Here is an 18,287-nt window from a genome sequence, read left to right on the forward strand (position 1 = left end):
GAGTATAGATAAAAATGAGGGAGAATGGAAGTGAGAATGAGAGAGAAGATGAGAGGAGAGGATGGGAGGGAAGAGTAACAAAAGTTAAAACTAAAACTAAAAAACTAAAATCTATTTGAGATTGTCTTCCCTTTTAAGTTTTTATTTTCACTTTTTTTACTCATCCCTCCCATCCTCTCCTCTAATCCTTTCTCTCAATCTCATCCTCACTCCCATTCTAACTCTCATTTTCCTCTATACTCTAGCACAAAATGAAAACTAAAAACTAAAATTGAAATAGTTATCAAATAGCCTTTTGTTTACTACTTTAATATTTTGTGCCCCAGCAGACTCTTTAACTCAATTAATACAATGTTATGGAAAAGAATGAAAAATATGAAAAACATGTGAAAAATAGGAAAACATGTGCCCCAGCAACATACTAAGTTTGACAAGGCTGTTGAAACAGATTTTGATGATGTGACTCACCTATTTTAACATTCTAAAGATATTGAAAAGACTGTTGGAGATGCTCTAACAATTGCAAAAATTATAACAACTTACGTAAAACTTTAAAAATAGGGAATTTCCTCTCATGAAAGCAGACACAAAACTAATAATGACGGTTTTAGTGCGGAAGGAAATGAGAATCTTAAAAAAGAGTGGACAAGATTGCTATTAATGAGGAATTCTCACAGGCCAATGACTTTTTTCTTGGTGACAATTTTGGAGAACAGGTATGCAGTACGGACACGTATTTGTATAGATATAAAGACACATATTTTCATTTTCTCTTTCAACTTCTACTGGCTCTATCCAACAACAACAAAAAAGAAGAAAAAAAAAATTTCTACTAGCTCTAGGATATGTTGAGTAAAGTTTGATCATAATTTGGCCCTAGGGTGAACTTGGAAATTTTTTCAAATTATCCGTTAAGTTAATGGGTAAACTTGTAAATTCATTCCAAATATTTATAAAAAAAGAATTGAACTAACAAAATAAATTAAATAAGAAAAAAATAATTAAATAAAACTAAAACCAAAAGAAGAAAGAACAGGGAAAGACCTATTTGCACCCAAATTTATGGTCTTAAAATTGCCCCTAAAAAATTGGCCACTAAATAGAACCAGTACGTTAACAACATATGTTTATAAATTTAAGGAGGATAAGAACCTATTTTTGTCCATGATGGAGTTTATGGACAAAAATTGAACTCGTGGTATAGTTGATAGCCATGAAAAATTTACCCTATTTTTTATTATTCAATCATAACAAATTCCATGAGATGTTACCCATCAAAAAGGTTTCGCTTACACATTTGTATAGAAAAAAGTGCATATATTTTCATTTTCTCTTTCAATGCTTGAGGTTTTTGTTTTATGACGAAATTTCAAGCATAACATGGAAATGTCCCTAAACTAAATAACCATTTGCAATACTAAATAATCATTTGCGATGTGTTTTTGTACCCTATTTAATAATAATGTTACAAAGCATAGTCGATTTTCCAATGTGCGCTTATAATATCTACTTTTTCTCGATATGTTTTTAGGAAAGCACAAGTTTACTTGATCGTCAGGTTTTGCATCACCTGGGGCTTTCAGTTGGTATCCCATTTTTCCAACAAAACATCACTTCCGATTTCTTGAAACCGGAATCTCCGGGCAGCGTTGCACACGAGAGAAAAATGGGATGAATGCATGTCAGTTAATTGATTGACCTATAACCCTCATCACCCGATTGACCTGTTATGGCAGTTAATTGAATAAATGGGATGAATTAAGCTATCCAGTATCCATGACTTTCGAAGTTGATCCAACCATGCGCATGAAACGCTGTTCCTTAGTTTTGAAAATTTTATTGTCTTGCTTTGATTTGTTTTCTTAGTTTTCTTTTTTCCTTTTCTTTTCCTCAAATTTCTTAGTAGCCATGGAGATAAACCAAACCGGCAGGCAAGTTTTTGGTTAATGCGTTTAGAAACAACCAATCTGGTCTAGTTTTTAGAACAGTAAGAAAATACAGGGAGAGAGAAATTAAAAAAGAGCCGCAAGAACTCACAGGTTGATTTGGATGATTTTGGCCATCAACAGAAGAGGATCTTTAATGAAACACCAAGACCAAGAACCTGAAGCTTTCCCCAAAGCCGACACTTCTCGAAGCCCACACAATCCCATTGATGCACTGCAGTTTGTGGATGAAATTAAGTACTTTTTCCACATCAAGGTGCTCATGCTTCATCCAGTATAAACTAATTACTAGTGAAGCAAATGCTGAGAGACAAACCTAATGTTTCTGAATTGGTTTTGAATCTGTTGCTTTAGTGGGGGTCCGCTTGACCTTTCCAGAGCTTTGCTTCATCAAATGGTAGAGGACATGACTCTTGGAGTTTAGGATTGTAGAGTAGCTGCCTCATCAAAGACTGCGTTTTCAGGTCTTCCTGATGATTACCAGTGTCATACTCAGCCTGCTCCAAGTAATCTGCTGCCTAAAAAACATTTAAGAACCCACCAACAACAATCAGTACAGTTTTAACAGTAGGAATTGGAATTTGGGTTGTTAAAGCAAGGAAGGGCATGCAAAAGAATACTTACTTTAGTCACTGCACGGAGAACAAAGAGGAACGTGAAGCACAATCTAAGTGATGGCGGAGCTAATTCCATGTCGCAACCCATGCAGGCCACACCAAAGTGATGGCGCAGCTAATTCGATGTCGGCCTGATACTTGTGATTTGCTTAACTCAAAAGGCCAAACGGCTCTTCATGCTGCAGTTTTAGGTGGACAAAGAGGTGTGGTTGAGTACATATTAAGGACGCCTAAGCTTGCGGGACTTATTAATGAAGCTGATGAAGACGGAAATACTCCTCTACAAAAAGGTTGAAATTATCTCCATTTTGACTTCTGACACGAGAGTGGACGCGACTGCTATATATCAATAAAGAACTCTCAAAAGCCTCTGATATTTTTCTTGGTCAATGTATTGAAGAACAGGTACGCATGCAATGGATTCTATGTTCAAGCGGGAAACCATACAAAACAAAGAAGAAGAAAAAAATAAATATTTTCCGTATGGCCCTATCCATCTAATGATTGTTTAAGTGTAATTAAGAATTTACCCGTGGGATAGGGGTATTTTAGTTATTTTCTTATCCGAAAGGAATTTGAGAATTCAGGTTGTACCGTTACGTAGAGCACGGGAGATGAGTTCGTAGACACGTAGTGGGCTCGAATCGGAGCTGTAATGAAGAAGTTACGGGAAATCATCACCAGTGGCAAAATCATAAATATTTTGAAATAGGTTTTTGGTTAAAAGACGGAACGCCCCGTCTCTCTCTCTCTCTCTCCTGCGCACCTCGGTCCTCCTGTCAAAACAGCAGCGGCGGTTTTTCCGCCACCACTGCTTCCTCCGGCCACCATTCGAGGTGGTGTTGGTCCCAAAATGACCGGCTGGTCTTCGCTTAACCCCAGCCAAGCTCGTCGCCAAGTGCGAGTTTCGTCGAAAGCTGCAGAAACTCCGCGGTTTTTTCCGAATTTTCAAATCGCTCGTTCTCTCTCATTTCTTCACCAAATTGGACGTATAAGGTATGGATTTCTACCTATTTTTCATGATCTAGCTGATGGTTGGGTAGGATTGCATCGATTTTGAGCATAGGATGTCTGATCTTCGAATTGGATTTCGGCCGGATTTCGGGATGAGATTCCGGCTACTTCCGGTCAGTTTTTGGGGTATGCCCAAGAACAAAAGTGACTCCAAATTAGGGGTATTACCTAGGGTAGGAGTCTTGGCTCTCGATTTGGAAGTTTTCCGGCGATGCGATATCGCTTTGGACACCCACAGGGAGTGTGGCGGCGCGTGGGCACTGTAGCTGAGGGCATTTTGTCCCACTATGATCCTCTCGATGTCACGAGCGCGTAGGTGTGCTCGGATCTGATTTTGGGTACCGTTAGAGTCCCGAACGGATATCGCATATTGCGTATTTTCCGGGTTCGCTAGGTTTGGACCGTGGGATGGTCCTGAAGTTATAATATGTTGATCTAGGTATTTCCAGGATCGTATAGGATTCAACGGATCATAAAATGGAGTCCCGGATACTCCGAAAATGCCAACCCTAGGGTTAGGGTTTTAGTGATCTTCCGATCGTGCGATCGTGAGCGATCCGACCGTCCGATCGTGAGCGATCCGACCGTCCGATCTGGACCAAACTTGCAGGATGTGTGTCATAGACCTTGTAGAACCTATAGGAACTTTCAGATCATAATTTGGAGGTCGTGGGCCCCGCGGGCCTGTTTGACCAAGTTTGGGTAGTTTGACCCTAGGTTGACCGCTAGACTTTCGTTGTAGTTCTACCATCCCAGGAGGGTTAGAATGACCTTAGTGACAGGTCTTGAGCGTTGTTGAGTTAAATGGTTTACATGCGTCTTTGGATTAGCCGGCGTGTTGACAGACCCCATGCGTGGCGGGTGCGTCCCGACGTATGAGGAGATATGATTGTGTGAGGGTGGTGAGAATGTAGCGAGGCCCGGTGTGGTCGAGCGCGTCTTTGGATTAGCCGGCGTGTTGACAGACCCATCGTGGCCGGGTGCGTCCCGACTTATGAGGAGATATGATTGTATGAGGCTAGTGAGAATGTAGCGGGCCCGGTGTGAGTCGCACGCGCGTCTTTGGATTAGCCGGCGTGTTGAGGACCATACACGTGGTTGGGTGCGTCCGGCGTATGAAGGAGATATGATTGTATGAGGGTGATGAGAATGTAGTCGGGCTCGGTGTGAGTCGCAGCGTCTTTGGATTAGCCGGCGTGTTGTGACCCATCACGTGGCACTGGTGCGTCGGCGTATGAGGGGAGATATGATTGTGTGAGTGGTGAGAATGTAGCGGGCCCGGTGTGAGGTCACACGCGTCTTTGGATTAGCCGCGTGTTGAGACTCCATACGTGGCGGTGCGTCCCGGCGTATGAGGAGATATTATGATTGTGTTTGGTGTGTTGTGATGGATAAATCCTAGAATGTATGAATTTGTATGGCTATAATGGTTTATTTGATATTAGGAGCCAGGATAGATCTGAAAGAGCTACGTGTGGCTTGATCCCTTAGTAGGGTACGAGGCGACTGAAGTTACTAGGTGCAGCCACAGATTAGACCCCACTTAGGTGGTCTTATTGCGATTAGTTCGGACCGTTGTTGGTCCGAAACTTGGTTGAATTGAGGCTTGTCCTGTGGACTGAGTGAGTGAAGGTGGGCATGAATAGATTTTGAATTTGTTATATGCATGTTTGATGCATTAAGTTATTTTAAAAACTTTGTGGGCAGTTCTGCTAGAATCATTTGAAGGCCGGAGGCCATTTGTGTAAATTGCATGAGATTATATTGTGTGTGCTGCCGGTTGGGTTATAGAATGTGTTTTATGCATGTGAAAATTTTGGAAAATGTTCAATTTACAGGGGAGACTACAAATTTCGCAGAAGTCTCATGCCCTTAATCCTCTATGGTAAAAGAGGACATAGATTTAAGGAGTGAACTGGCGTGGGGTGATGCGGGGTCTCCGAGGTTAAATCTCGGGTTCAAAAATTCAGGTAGTCTGTCATATGGTGTACTCACTCTCTCTCTCTCTATCTCGGAAATTATCACAGATGTCCAGTGTTGCAGCAGTTGGGGTCCTCCGTGGGTGGTACATTTTTCCAACAAAAAATAGCAATGATTTCAACAAACTAGAACCTTCAGAGAAGGATACGGCCTGCACACCGGCCGCCATTGGACATAAGTGGCAAAACCGGCGCAAGCTAGTTCAAATCAGCCTTGAAAAGACTTCCGGAAGGATTTAAAACCGACGGGACTCGGTTTTATTCGAAAATTATTATTACAAAGTATTTCAGCTTTTCAATCGGTATCGCCGTTCGGCGGTTCTTGCGATCTATAACGAATCAAATCCAATACGTTCTTGTCAATCGAAGTAGCCATTGGAGGGTTGCTGGTAGCGTTTGTTTGATCGCGGCTGCGGTGAAGCCCAAAGGCCACAGCAAAGGTCCGCTTCAAATTATTCCAATTGGACCAAGTCCAGTTGATATTTTTCTCAATATCTTCCAAGTTTTTGTTATAGCATTTGCTCTCATCCCCGTCGTTACGTTTGTATGTCAAAAGCTCAGGGAGAGACGAGTCAGTAACCGCGTGATTTATAAGCGCTTATCATAAGTGTTTGTTATTGGTTTAGTTATAACATATAAGTGCTTTTTGGTTTTGTTTCATACTTGTTTAGAGCATCCACAATGTCCCAACAAAATCATACATTATTAAGCGAACTTATCCACTAATGAGCCCAAACAACTTCGGAATCCAAATCAGAAAAATACATCTAGCACATGAGCAATTATGGACAATAGAAAAAAGTTGGAAGCTACTTCTACGCAGGCGGCCTCAAAAGTATTCAATACCAATCTAGTAGTAGCAATGCTTATTGCAACTGTCACATTTGCAGCAGCTTTCACCATGCCGGGAGGACTTAAAAGTGTTGGTTTTTGGGATGGAAAGGTTTAGGAAATAGTTGGTTTAGTGTTTAGGACAATAGCTTGATCTGGAATGGAAAACTTTTTGAAAGAGTAACAAGGTAAATTTATTTGAATAGAGGAGGAAAGTTACAAAGCTTTTAGAGACTTAGTTGGATACAGGGCAGCTGGTAGTTTTCAACTTTTCTTGCTTGATTACATAAGCACTTTTGTGGCTGGAATCGAGATATCAAAACTGGCCAAAATCCAATTCGAAAATCAGACAATCTAAGCTCAAAATTGATGCAATCCTACCCAACCATCAGCTAAATTATGAAGAAAAGATGAATTTTCATACCTTGATCGCCAAAAATGGCTACCGGAGGAGAGAGATCGAAGTCGGCCAAGTTTGAGCGAAACCGCCTAAAACCACATTTTCCAACAATGGAGCGGCGGTGATGTCGGGAAGGGCAGTCGTGACGCCGGGCTGAGCCGGTCCTTTAGCATCGGTCCGTCGCAGTGGCGGTGTCGAGTTTCAAAAGAGAGAGAGAGAGAGAGGCTGCCGAGAGAGAGAGAGAGTCAAATTTTTAACAAACCCTTTTCACCAAAATTACAGTTATGCCACTGAGAGTATTTTGATCGTATCTTCTTCGTTACAACTCCAATTCGAGCACACTACATGTCTACAGACTCACACTACAAAAAAAAGGGTCATTACCGACCAACATTATCCGAGGGCCCCGAAATTTCCTCGGTAAAAGTGTTTTTTCCGACCAAAAAATAATGTCAGTTGGAAATATGTCACGAGCCTGAAATTTTTTTCCGACAAAGGAAATACCCTCGGAAACAGTCTCAATTGTCGTCGGAAATGTAATTTATTTGGTGGGAAGACTTGGCGCCAACTTTATTAACAACCAAAAGTACGTTTGACGGAAATAGGATGATTATTGCCGAGGGCTTTCTCTTTCCGTCGGAACTGTTTGACTATTTCCGAGGGGCTTCTTATTCCGTCGAAATTGCTTGAACATTTCCGAGGGGTTCTCTGTAACACCCCGACTCCGTTTATTTTCCTATTTAATTTAATTAAGGGAAAATATTAATTTACTCCTGGGTTAAGGGTAATTTTGGTCACTTTCGCATCCGGGAAGATTTTGGGACCGTGAGTGGTGTGGTTGCGTAGGTGGTACTAAGACGAAACCGTAGACAGTGGTAGGCTGAATCGGAGATTTAACGAAGCTTTGGCGATCAAAACTTGTTCGGTGGCAGAACCGTAATTATTTCGGAGTAAGTTGGGGTAAAAATCTGATTTTTCACATTTACCCTCACTTTCTCTTTCTTCCTCCCGCGTCTTCTTCTTCTCCTTGCGATTTTTCTCCTTCCCGTCACTGTTCACCGATCGGAAACCACCACACAGCCGCCACCTCACCACCCCGTCCAAGCGAGACTGTCCGATTCGAACCGCATGACCTCTCCCTCTCTCTTCCCGCCAAGACACCGAAACCCTCGGGACTCGCGGAAAATGCGAGAATCGTGGCGGGCCATTGGAACTTCCAGCCGCTCGATCTCTCTCCTCCAGCCACCATTTCCGACGGGTAAGGTGAGGTTTCTCATCCTTTTTACGTGTTCTAGCTGATTTTGGGTTAGGATTAGATCGAATTTGAAGTTTGGAACCGAATTGGAAACCTAGGTTTTGGCCGGATTTCAATTTGAAATTCCGGCCACTTGCCGTCCGAATTGGATGTTGCCGTAGTTGAAAAAGTTGCTCCATTCTTCGAGTAGTATCTAGGATTGGAAGGGTGAGCGTTGGTTTGGAGATTTTCCGTCGCCGGAAATCTCTCTACACACCCGCGCCTTGCCGGCGCGTGTGGCGCGCGTGGGCAAGGTGGGTGAAGTTGTTTTTCGTCTGTTGAGATCCTTAGGCTGTCACGAGTGCGTAGGATTTCGCGGATCTCAATTTGGATATCGTTTGACTATCGAACGGATTTCGCATATTGTGCGTTATCCGGGTTCGATAAGTTCTGACCGTTGGATCGTTTCCAAGTTGAAGTATGTTGATTTAGGTACTCTTAGAAACCTGTAGGAATTCGCGGATCGTGAATTGGAGCCCGGATGTTCCGATTCAATAACGTGAAGTTTAGGAAATCGCGATCACCGTGCGATTGGGAAGCGAATTCCAATCAGTAGGACCTTAGGATGTTCCTTTGGACGTGAGCGCACCGGGAACTTGGGGATTTAAGTTTTTCCTTTAGTGAATTTCCGTTTTGGAAGTACGTGCTGTTAATCAAGGATTTGTATCTTGGAATAGGTACTTCGGTTGATCACTCGCAGCAGGCGGGACCCTCACGGGGCCGGGCATCTTGGGATTACTTGTGAGTGGACTTTGTTTTAAGCATATGCATGGTTTTAATTATGAAAGTTTTGTGCATATACTTTAAATGATGGTGACTTTGATTTAATAAGTCTTTGGTTGATGATTTGAATATGTTTATATGTCTTGGTTATATATTTTGAGTATAGACATATATATTTGAGTATGATGATTATGTTGATATGGATTTTGGGATGGCTATCTATATTGTCTATGTATAGAGTATGAGAGGTTGTTGTGGTGAGTTTGTGGAAAGATAGGAGTTTGATGGATGGTTGTGAGATATATGAGTATGGTAGGTGAGTACCATTCCCTAGTTACTAGGCTTCCCACACACGTCGTTGGCAGTGCCGGTGGGGTGGGAAGGCCATGAGATTACGGGTCTCACACATGGCGTTGGCAGTGCCGGTGTGTGAGACACTTTCCATACGTGTCGTTGGCAGTGCCGGCGTATGAGGAGAGTATGTATATTGCTTGAGTATCATCACACACGTCGTTGGCAGTGCCGGTGGGGTGATGATACTGTCTGCGCGCGTAGGACTTGTTATGAGATTTGTGAGCTACACGTGTCGTTGGCAGTGCCGGCGTGTGAGCTATGGAGTTCCGTCCCCCGGTTGGACTACTCATCCCTGGACGCGGGTTAGTGTTCGGAAATCCTGCGTACCAGCTAACAATCCCCCGGTTGGATTGTCTCCCCGGTACATTAGTATGGAGAGGAGTATATATATACTATACTAGAGTCCTAGCTATATATATATATATATTTATATATGGGTATTTACGGGTTGTTGAGAGTTGCATATATTTTGGGAAATGAGTTATGAGCTTGAGATGTGGAGATGTTTTGGACTTTGGGATTTTTGTGTTTGAGTTTTGGTTTCTGAATTGTGAAACTGCATGCTAGAGCATTATTTTTACATGGTGGGGTTACTATGTTGTTTTAAAGTGAAATTTATGTTTTGGACTTTGGGATTTTTGTGTTTGAGTTTTGGTTTCTGAATTGTGAAACTGCATGCTAGAGCATTATTTTTACATGGTGGGGTTACTATGTTGTTTTAAAGTGAAATTTTATTTCTGTCCACTCACATCTTTCTGTTTTGCGCCCCCCAGACAGAGTTGCTCCTGAAGGCATTCGAGCAAGTCACGAGCTCCGAACTTGTCGTCTGTTAATAGGGTCTGTATAAATTCTTTCTACTCCCCTGTTTGTTGTAAACAAATTCTGTAGACGCTCTGTTATTGCCCATGTTAGGCTACTACTTGAGGCCGGAGGCCATTTTGTGTTGGATTGTAGTATGTTAAAAGCATGCTGGCAGTTGGATTGTATATTGTTGTAAATTATTGCAGGTTGTTTATTGTTGGTTTGAGCATTTTACAGGGGAGACTCTGCCAAAATTTTGGTAGATTGTCTTGGGTTTTAGTAAGTGGGCCCGGCATCGGTGAGATGTCGGCACCAAGACGGGATCCGCCCGGTTTGAAATTCGGGCGGTCCTCATTCTCCTTTCGTCTGAATTGTTTGACTACTTTCGAGGAGAAATATGTCCTCTCGGAAAAACGTTTGAATGTCAATTTCCCATTTAGAATAAATTAAAAAAAAATTTGATTGATAATATTGTTAGCTAGGGAAGAAAACAGATTTTTTTCAAGAGAATTTGGTTATCATGTAGACCTAACAAACCCGATGCCAATATATATGGTAGTTGGTGGGGGCTGTGTTCCATGGGGGGTTGGTACAGTTTCATTCGCAAGTCTCTATTCTCAAGTCTCACCATGCTCTACGCAATGATACAGTTGAAATTCCTAAATTCCTTCATAGTCAAAAAGTCAACTCTAAATCTAATAAAATATTCTAAGGGCGAAATGGTCTTTTATCTGAATAAATCAATAATTACCAATTTATTTAGGACCGGGTTGTTATAGACTGGATTATCAAAGTGGTAGTCCTAGTAATGATTTGTTTCACTTCTTATATTCGTTAATCTTAGATGGATGGTATATGTGGGAGTGATTTTCGCCCCTTAGAATATTTAATCAATAGATTCCCTTTTCTCCTTCCTCGAACTCTTTCTCCCTGCAAAACCAATCGGAGTAAAAGAACCACACCCGGGGGAGTGTTGGCCAAAGACCCTCCGATGCCTAAGTTAGTTCGATTGATTTGTAGAGAAATAATAGCTAAAAATGGTACGAAGCTCTCGCAAGGAGAGAACCGAGTAGCTGGAGCCGTGTGCTGTGGCCGGAGCCTTGTATAAGAGAGAGAGGGAGATGGCAGCAAGGAGGGGAATTTCTGCAGTAGTTTGAGAGCTTAGAATGACTTACCTAATGTCTTGCATAGCCTTGTATTTATAGAGCCTCGTAGGGCTAGGGTTTGGAGAAAAATAATCATTGTTGGGAAAGGAATTATTTTTCCTAATTTTAGGAGATTTAAATCGATTAGGGATTTGATAAGGATCAAATCCCTAATTCAAGGTAAGAATTCCCAAATCAAATAATCCCCAAATAAAAAGAAATATTTGACATAGGGTTTTGTTAAAATTCAGTTCCCACAGTATACATGTACTTTCCTCGCCATGCAACTGGAAAATTCTTTACGAAAAGAATTAGTTCTGTCATTGATTTTGTGTGGTGGAGACTTTGCTTTTCTAGTATAACAAGGCACTCTCAGTTCGATACTAATAAGCATATATACGCAGAGCATAGAATCTGAAATGGACGACTTTTTCGGGTACTCGAGTAATTATCATTCTTTGTATAAATGCTTTTTGTTGAGAAGACGACGATTCAGGTCCTGTGTGAGATTCTGATCATGGCTGATAAGAGAGAATAAATTAAAGAGAGAACAGCCGTAAGCAATACACAGCTTGTATTGCAATAATTAATAGGTGTTTTGCCCACTACTTTGAGAGAGAGAGAGAGAGATCAAAGCTAGTTAGCCACATGGATCCTTCTCTGTATGAGGCGGCAACATCAGGTGATGTTGGTTTCTTGAGACAAATAATTAGAGATGGTGGTGTATCAATTGATCTTCTCCATCAGAAAACGCCTAAAGACAACAATATTCTTCATATTTCCGCTGAATTCAAGCAAATAGATTTCTTCGAAAATGTCAATCCAAATCAATTTGGTCAGCTGTTTTGGGCCACCAACAAGAAGGGTGACACTCCATTGCACGTTGCTGCTAAAGTAGGATGTGTTGAAGTAGTTGAGTTCCTCATTGAACATGCAAGGAAAACGCTTCATCACATGGAAAAAGGTGACGAGGAGAGCGGACCAGCTGATGTTGAATCTCAAAACAAGTTACTCCGAGTGAAAAACTCGGATAATGACACAACGTTGCATCTTGTTGTTCGATACAATCACGATGAAGTTGTGATTCGGTTAATGGAAGCTGATCCTCAATTGTGTTGTTTCACTAATAACGCGAATGAGTCGCCCTTGTCCCTAGCTGTTAGAAAAGGTACTCCAAGAATTGTTCAATGTATTCTGAAGGCGTACGAGTATGGCGTTTCTCCTTCTTTTCAGGGGACAAAAGGATTGACAGCTTTGCATGCCGCAGTGACTCAAAGAACAACTCAAAGACAAAGGTACGTGAACATGGCATCACCTGATGAAATGTGTTGATTTTATATTACGAGGATTTTATTTTGGTGGAAATTTTCACTATCTCTCACCTCTTTAGTTTTTCCTATATCAACATGGTAGGCGTTGTTGAGATTCTGGTGTCCAAAAACCGTGACCTAATCAAAGAAGTTGATGCTATTGGATGGACTCCCTTGCACTACGCAGCATTCACAGGGAACGTTAAAGCTACTCAACTACTGATGAAATCTGATAGTTCTGCTTCTTATATCCTGGACTTATCAAAAATGTCAGCTCTCCATGTTGCAGCTTATGCAGGCCACACCGAAGTGATGAAAGAGTTAATTCGATATCAACCTGATACTTGCGATTTGCTTAATTCAAAAGGCCAAACGGCTCTTCATTCTGCAGTTTTAGGTGGACAAAGAGATGTGGTTGAGTACATATTAAGGACGCCTAAACTTACGGGACTTATTAATAAAGTTGATGAAGACGGAAACACTCCTTTGCATATTGCGGTTATCTACAAAAAATTTGAAGTTATCACCATTTTGACGGCCGACGTTAGAGTGGACACTACTGCTGTCAATAGAAAATTGTCAAAAGCCATTGATATTTTTCTTGGACAAAATATTGAAGAACAGGTACGCAAAGTGCACATACAAATTCGAGACAAATAAAAACAACTCCTTCTAGGAAGTTTTCGATTAACGAGGGATGTGAAGACACTTGGATATGTAAGTTGTTGGTGCGTCCTATCCTATAACTAACTGAAATTGATCTATTGTGTTTTATTACCCAGTGCAGTTAGGTTAGAAAGCATATTAATACGTTTTGACATCTTCTGTGTACTAGATACAGTACTCTCTCCCCCCATGTTGTAGGATAAAGTATTAACACTCCGTTTTTGCAACACTTGGGGTCCTCCGTGGGTGGTCCATTTTTCCAACAAAAAATCAGAGATGAATTCAACAGACTGGAACCATCAGAGAAGGATACGCCCGGCACACCAGCCATTGAACACACCAAGAGGCAAAACCGGCAAGCTACTTCAAATCAGACCTTGAAAAGACATGATACCAAACTAGTGGTGACGACACTTATCGCAACCGTCACTTTTGCAGCCACATTAACCCCTCCTGGAGGATTTTAAACCGACGGCACGCTGGTTTTGTTCAAAAATTCATCTTTCAGAGTTTTTATGATTTTCAACATGTTATCCTTCATACTCGCAATTCTTGCAATTTATAATGAATTAACTCCAATACGTTTCTTGTCCATCGAAATACCCACACCTGCAAGTCTCATTCGGTATTCCATCGGAGGGTTTGCTGGCAGCCATTTTTTCGGGCAGGCTTGCAATGGTGCCAAAAAGCCAGATAAAGAGAGTTTCGTTTAAACATTTTCCCTTTATACGCACAACTCTACTCGATGCTTTTCTCGGTGTAGTATTTGAATTGGTGCTGGTACTTGCTTTCATAATCCCTGTGTCATTCTTTTTTCCCAACATTATTCTCTGTATATGAGGATGCGTTGGGATCAAAGTTTGTCTTTGCCCAACTGTGCTTAATCATGAAAAAGGAAAAGCACTTCAATGCTGTCCTCTATTGTCAAAGCTTTGGCGGGGCATTAATATTTGGAAAAACATTCAGCTCATTGCGAGGAGAACTAACAATTTTTCAATTGGATTTTTGTCATCATATGGCAAGGGAATAGCACCATCTTCCCTCATATCCTTCTCTTCTAGAATAACTAATATAAATTTTTTAATATATATATATATATATATATATTTGCTTTTCAATGGAGATATAAACGAGTATCCCCCTAGAATGGTTGATTTAATATAGGCACTCCCATATCGAAAAGAAGCAACTCGATTAAGAAGTTTGAAAATTTACAGGCTTTGGTGCGTAAATCTTTCTTCCTGGTTCTCCTTTATTGGCTCCACATCCAAGTCTAGCTAGCACTTTTAGATCTCTTGTATCTTTTCCTTGTAGTCAGTCAACGTAGATAATTAAGTATTAAGTTTAATACAGAAGAGGACTCAAGTCCATACACAATATGAGTCCGTACACAGAAACGAGCCAACGACTTGAGCATTTAAAGAAGTCTACAAAAATAAGTCTACTAAATACTGTTTGTTTATTGTTTATTTGGTGTAAGTAATAAAAAGATAATTCAGTCTTCAAAAACCATGTAAAGCATTTAAAGATTTTTTAAACCAACGGAGGAGATGAGATTAGGATCTAGTTGCCAACTTGCCAACTTGCCAATTTGGAAAGAGAATCAAACCATACCAAAAGCTAGTTGCCAATTTGAAGACTTGTCCATCTTTGACTCCTTATTTGTACACACATAGCAAATGAAGCTCGTTCCATCTATTTTAAATTAGTTTTGAGTTTTTCTTAGACATTAAATCAGAAGTTACATCGTTCAACTTGAATATACACTCAATTTCTCACGATTCCATCAACGTTTTTAGCAGCGAATGGTGGCTGCGCGCTTGAGGCCATGTACTTGCTCTCGTGAGGGTCTTTATTTATTCAAATGAATGCATTGAAGTATCGTCATCCCTAATTAGACATAGGGGCGGCCTGGGGTATTAAACAGTAAGTATTGTTGGAATCCCACATCGGTGGAGTGAAAGAAAACAAATGGGTTTAAATAGAATTACCACACTCTAACTAATACCGAGGCCTTTTGTGATAAAACCCCACACGGATTAGGCGGGTGGTAAAGTGTATCGGTGTTGTTAGAGTGATCCAAATTTTCAACATGGTATGAGCCAAGGCGTGTTAACGACGCTTGTCATAAAAATAAAAATAAATAAATAAAATAAAAAAATAAAAAAATAAAAAAAGAAACAAGTCGGACTCTTGAAAATGCCAATGAATGTTCCATTGAGCCGACCTGAGTTTCAATTGCCGATGTGTGGATCTTCACGTGTGATCACACGTGAGGAGTGTTGGAATCCACATCGGTGGAGTGAAAGAAAACAAATGGGTTTAAATAGAATTACCACACTCTAACTATAGGCCTTTTGTGATAAAACCCCACACCTAGGTAAAGTATGTCGGTGTTGTTAGAGTGGAAACGGGCAGATCCAAATTTTCAACAAGTATATATAAAGATTGACTGCAGTGAACAAAGACAAAACATATAGCAACAACTAAATATATAATATGTACCTTAAGCCAAAACTAGGGGCCTGATCGAGAACCTTTATTGACTAATCCACGGCGCCAAAAGGGACTTTGCTTGTGACGGGTAATTAGCACAAGCCTGTTCAGAATTATTTATGCCTCGAATGCTAAGCACGGTTCACAACACAATCCTCTTCAAGGCATTGCTGCTTCTGTGCTACATTAAGCAAGTTTCAGAGAGTTCAAAGCCATGGATCGTTTGGTATATGAGGCGGCAACATCCGGCGATGTGGGTTTGTTCAGAAGGATTAAAGATGGTGATGAATTACCAGATGTTCTTTATAAGAAAACACCCAAAGACAACAATGTTCTTCACATTGCAGCTGAATTCAAGCAAATAAAATTCTTCAATGACATCCCACTTGAATATGGATCTTCACTGTTTTGGGCGACCAACAAGAAGGGTGACACTCCACTGCACGTTGCTGCCAAAGTAGGATGTGTTGAAGTAGTTGAGTTCCTCATTGAACATGCAAGGATAACGCTTCATCACATGGAAAGAGGTGACGAGGAGAGCGGACCAGCTGATGGTGAATCTCAAAACAAGTTACTCCGAGTGAAAAACTCGGATAACGACACAACATTGCATCTTGCTGTTCGATACAATCACGATGAAGTTGTGACTCGGTTAATGGAAGCCGATCCTCAATTGTGTTGTTTCACTAATAACGCAAATGAGTCGCCCTTGTTCCTAGCTGTTAGAAAAGGCACTCCAAGCATTGTTCATAGTATTCTAAAGGCATATGAGTCTGGCGTTTCTCCTTCTTTCCTGGGGACTAATGGAGTGACAGCTTTGCATGCTGCAGTGACTCAAGAACAACTGAAAGACAAAGGTACATGAACATGACATCACATGATGAAATGTGTTGATTTTATAATTTTATTTGGGTAGAAATTTTCGCTACTTCTCACCTCTTTAGCTTTTCCTATGTCAACATGGTAGGCGTTGTCGAGATTATGGTGTCCAAAAACCGTGACCTAATCAAAGAAGTTGATGCTATTGGATGGACTGCCTTGCACTACGCAGCATTCACAGGGAACGTTGAAGCTACTCAACTACTGATGGAATCTGATAGTTCTGCTTCTTATATCATGGACTTATCATCAAAAATGTCAGCTCTCCATGTTGCAGCCTATGCAGGCCACACCAAAGTGATGGAAGTGTTATTTCACTATCAACCTGATACTTGCGATTTGCTTAATTCAAAAGGTCAAACGGTTCTTCATTCTGCAATTTTAGGTGGACAAAGCAAGGTGGTTAAGTACATATTAAGGACGCCTAAACTTACGGGACTTATTAATGAAGCTGATGAAGACGGAAACACTCCTTTGCATATCGCTGTTATTAACAAGAAAGTAGAAATTATCTCCATTTTGACGGCCGACCATAGAGTGGACAAGGCTGCTGTCAATAAAAAGTTCTCAAAAGCCATTGATATTTTTCTTGGTCAAAATAGTGACGAACAGGTACGCAAAACAGGTGCACTAATACAAATGAGGTAAATAAACACAGTACAAATAATGTTATTGGAATTGAAATTGATCTATTATTTTTCTTTTTTCTGTTTTGAAAAGGATCTATTAATAATCTTTGACAAGTTTACTCTATCTCTCTCTGTGTATTGTTTAGGGAACTATTGACAGTCCGGTTTTGCACCAGTTGGGGTCCTGCGTAGGTGGTCCATTTTTCCAACAAAAAATCAGCCATGATTTCAACAAACCAGAAACTTCAGAGAAGGATACGCCCGGCACATCGGCCATTTTACACAAGAGGCGAAGCCCGCAATCTGCTTCCAATCAGGCCTTGAAAAGACGAGATACCAAACTAGTGGTGACGACGCTTATCGCAACCGTGGCACTTTGCAGCAGCTTTAACCCCTCCGGGTGGATTTAAAAGCGACGGAAAGTCAGTTCTATCGGATGACACATTTTTCAAAGTATTTCAGCTTTTCAACCAGTTAAGCTTTATGCTCGCAATTATTGCAATCTATAACGAATCAAATCCAATACGTATCTCGTCAATCGAAATAGCCACACCTGAAAGTCTCATTCGGTATTCCATCGGAGGGTTGCTGGTAGCATTTTTCACGGCCACATTGGCAGTGACGCCCACACGCCGCAGAATGCTTTCAATTAGAACAAAACCCTTTACAGGTGAACCTCCTTTGGATATTGTTCTCAATGTAATTGGTGGGTTTGGGGTGACACTTGTTTCGATGCACGTGCTTTGGACTATGCATCGAAAATTGAGGGGGAAACAACCGGCAGGGCTGTCAATCGTGTAACTTATAAGTCTTTTTGGTTTTTGTGTTTTTGTTTTCTAATTAGTTTTATTAAGGGCTAGTTTGGCATTACTGTGTTGTGAAAATAATCTCTGTCAGATTTGTTGTGAGAGAAATCAGCTGTGAGAGAAAGCAGTTTGGCGTTTGGTAAAATTTTTGTTAAAAGTGTTGTTGGTATTGATATAATTGCCGCATAATCATTAAACACAGCGCCTCTTCGAAACTGATTCCAGCATAATCAGAAAATGAAATCACCTCATTAGCTGATTTCTCTTATAGCTTTCTCTCACAACAATTTTTAACAATAAGTGATTTTCTCACAGTTTACCAAACGGGTTGGGCTTCTCAATTTTTTTTTTAAAAATCACTTATCACCCCAAATAAACAATGTCAAACTGGCACTAA

The 18,287-nt window shown here is 40.8% G+C and overlaps 1 protein-coding gene and 1 pseudogene across 1 annotated transcript; both read left to right on the top strand.

The window, feature by feature from the left end:
• The first annotated feature begins 11,705 nt into the window (after positions 1-11,705).
• Positions 11,706-13,920, top strand: LOC148918728 (protein ACCELERATED CELL DEATH 6-like; annotated as a pseudogene).
• Positions 13,921-15,657: 1,737 nt separating this feature from the next.
• On the top strand, positions 15,658-18,035 carry LOC148918729 (protein ACCELERATED CELL DEATH 6-like). The gene is given in 4 exon segments (XM_089047667.1): positions 15,658-16,433; positions 16,544-17,067; positions 17,231-17,458; positions 17,460-18,035. Coding segments are annotated over 4 exon segments (1,821 nt in total). The 5' UTR covers positions 15,658-15,790; the 3' UTR covers positions 17,886-18,035.
• Positions 18,036-18,287: the final 252 nt, after the last annotated feature.

The sequence above is a fragment of the Prunus mume genome, linkage group LG3, assembly GCF_029339155.1.
Source record: "Prunus mume cultivar Tortuosa linkage group LG3, ASM2933915v1, whole genome shotgun sequence".
NCBI classification, from domain to species: Eukaryota; Viridiplantae; Streptophyta; class Magnoliopsida; order Rosales; family Rosaceae; genus Prunus; species Prunus mume.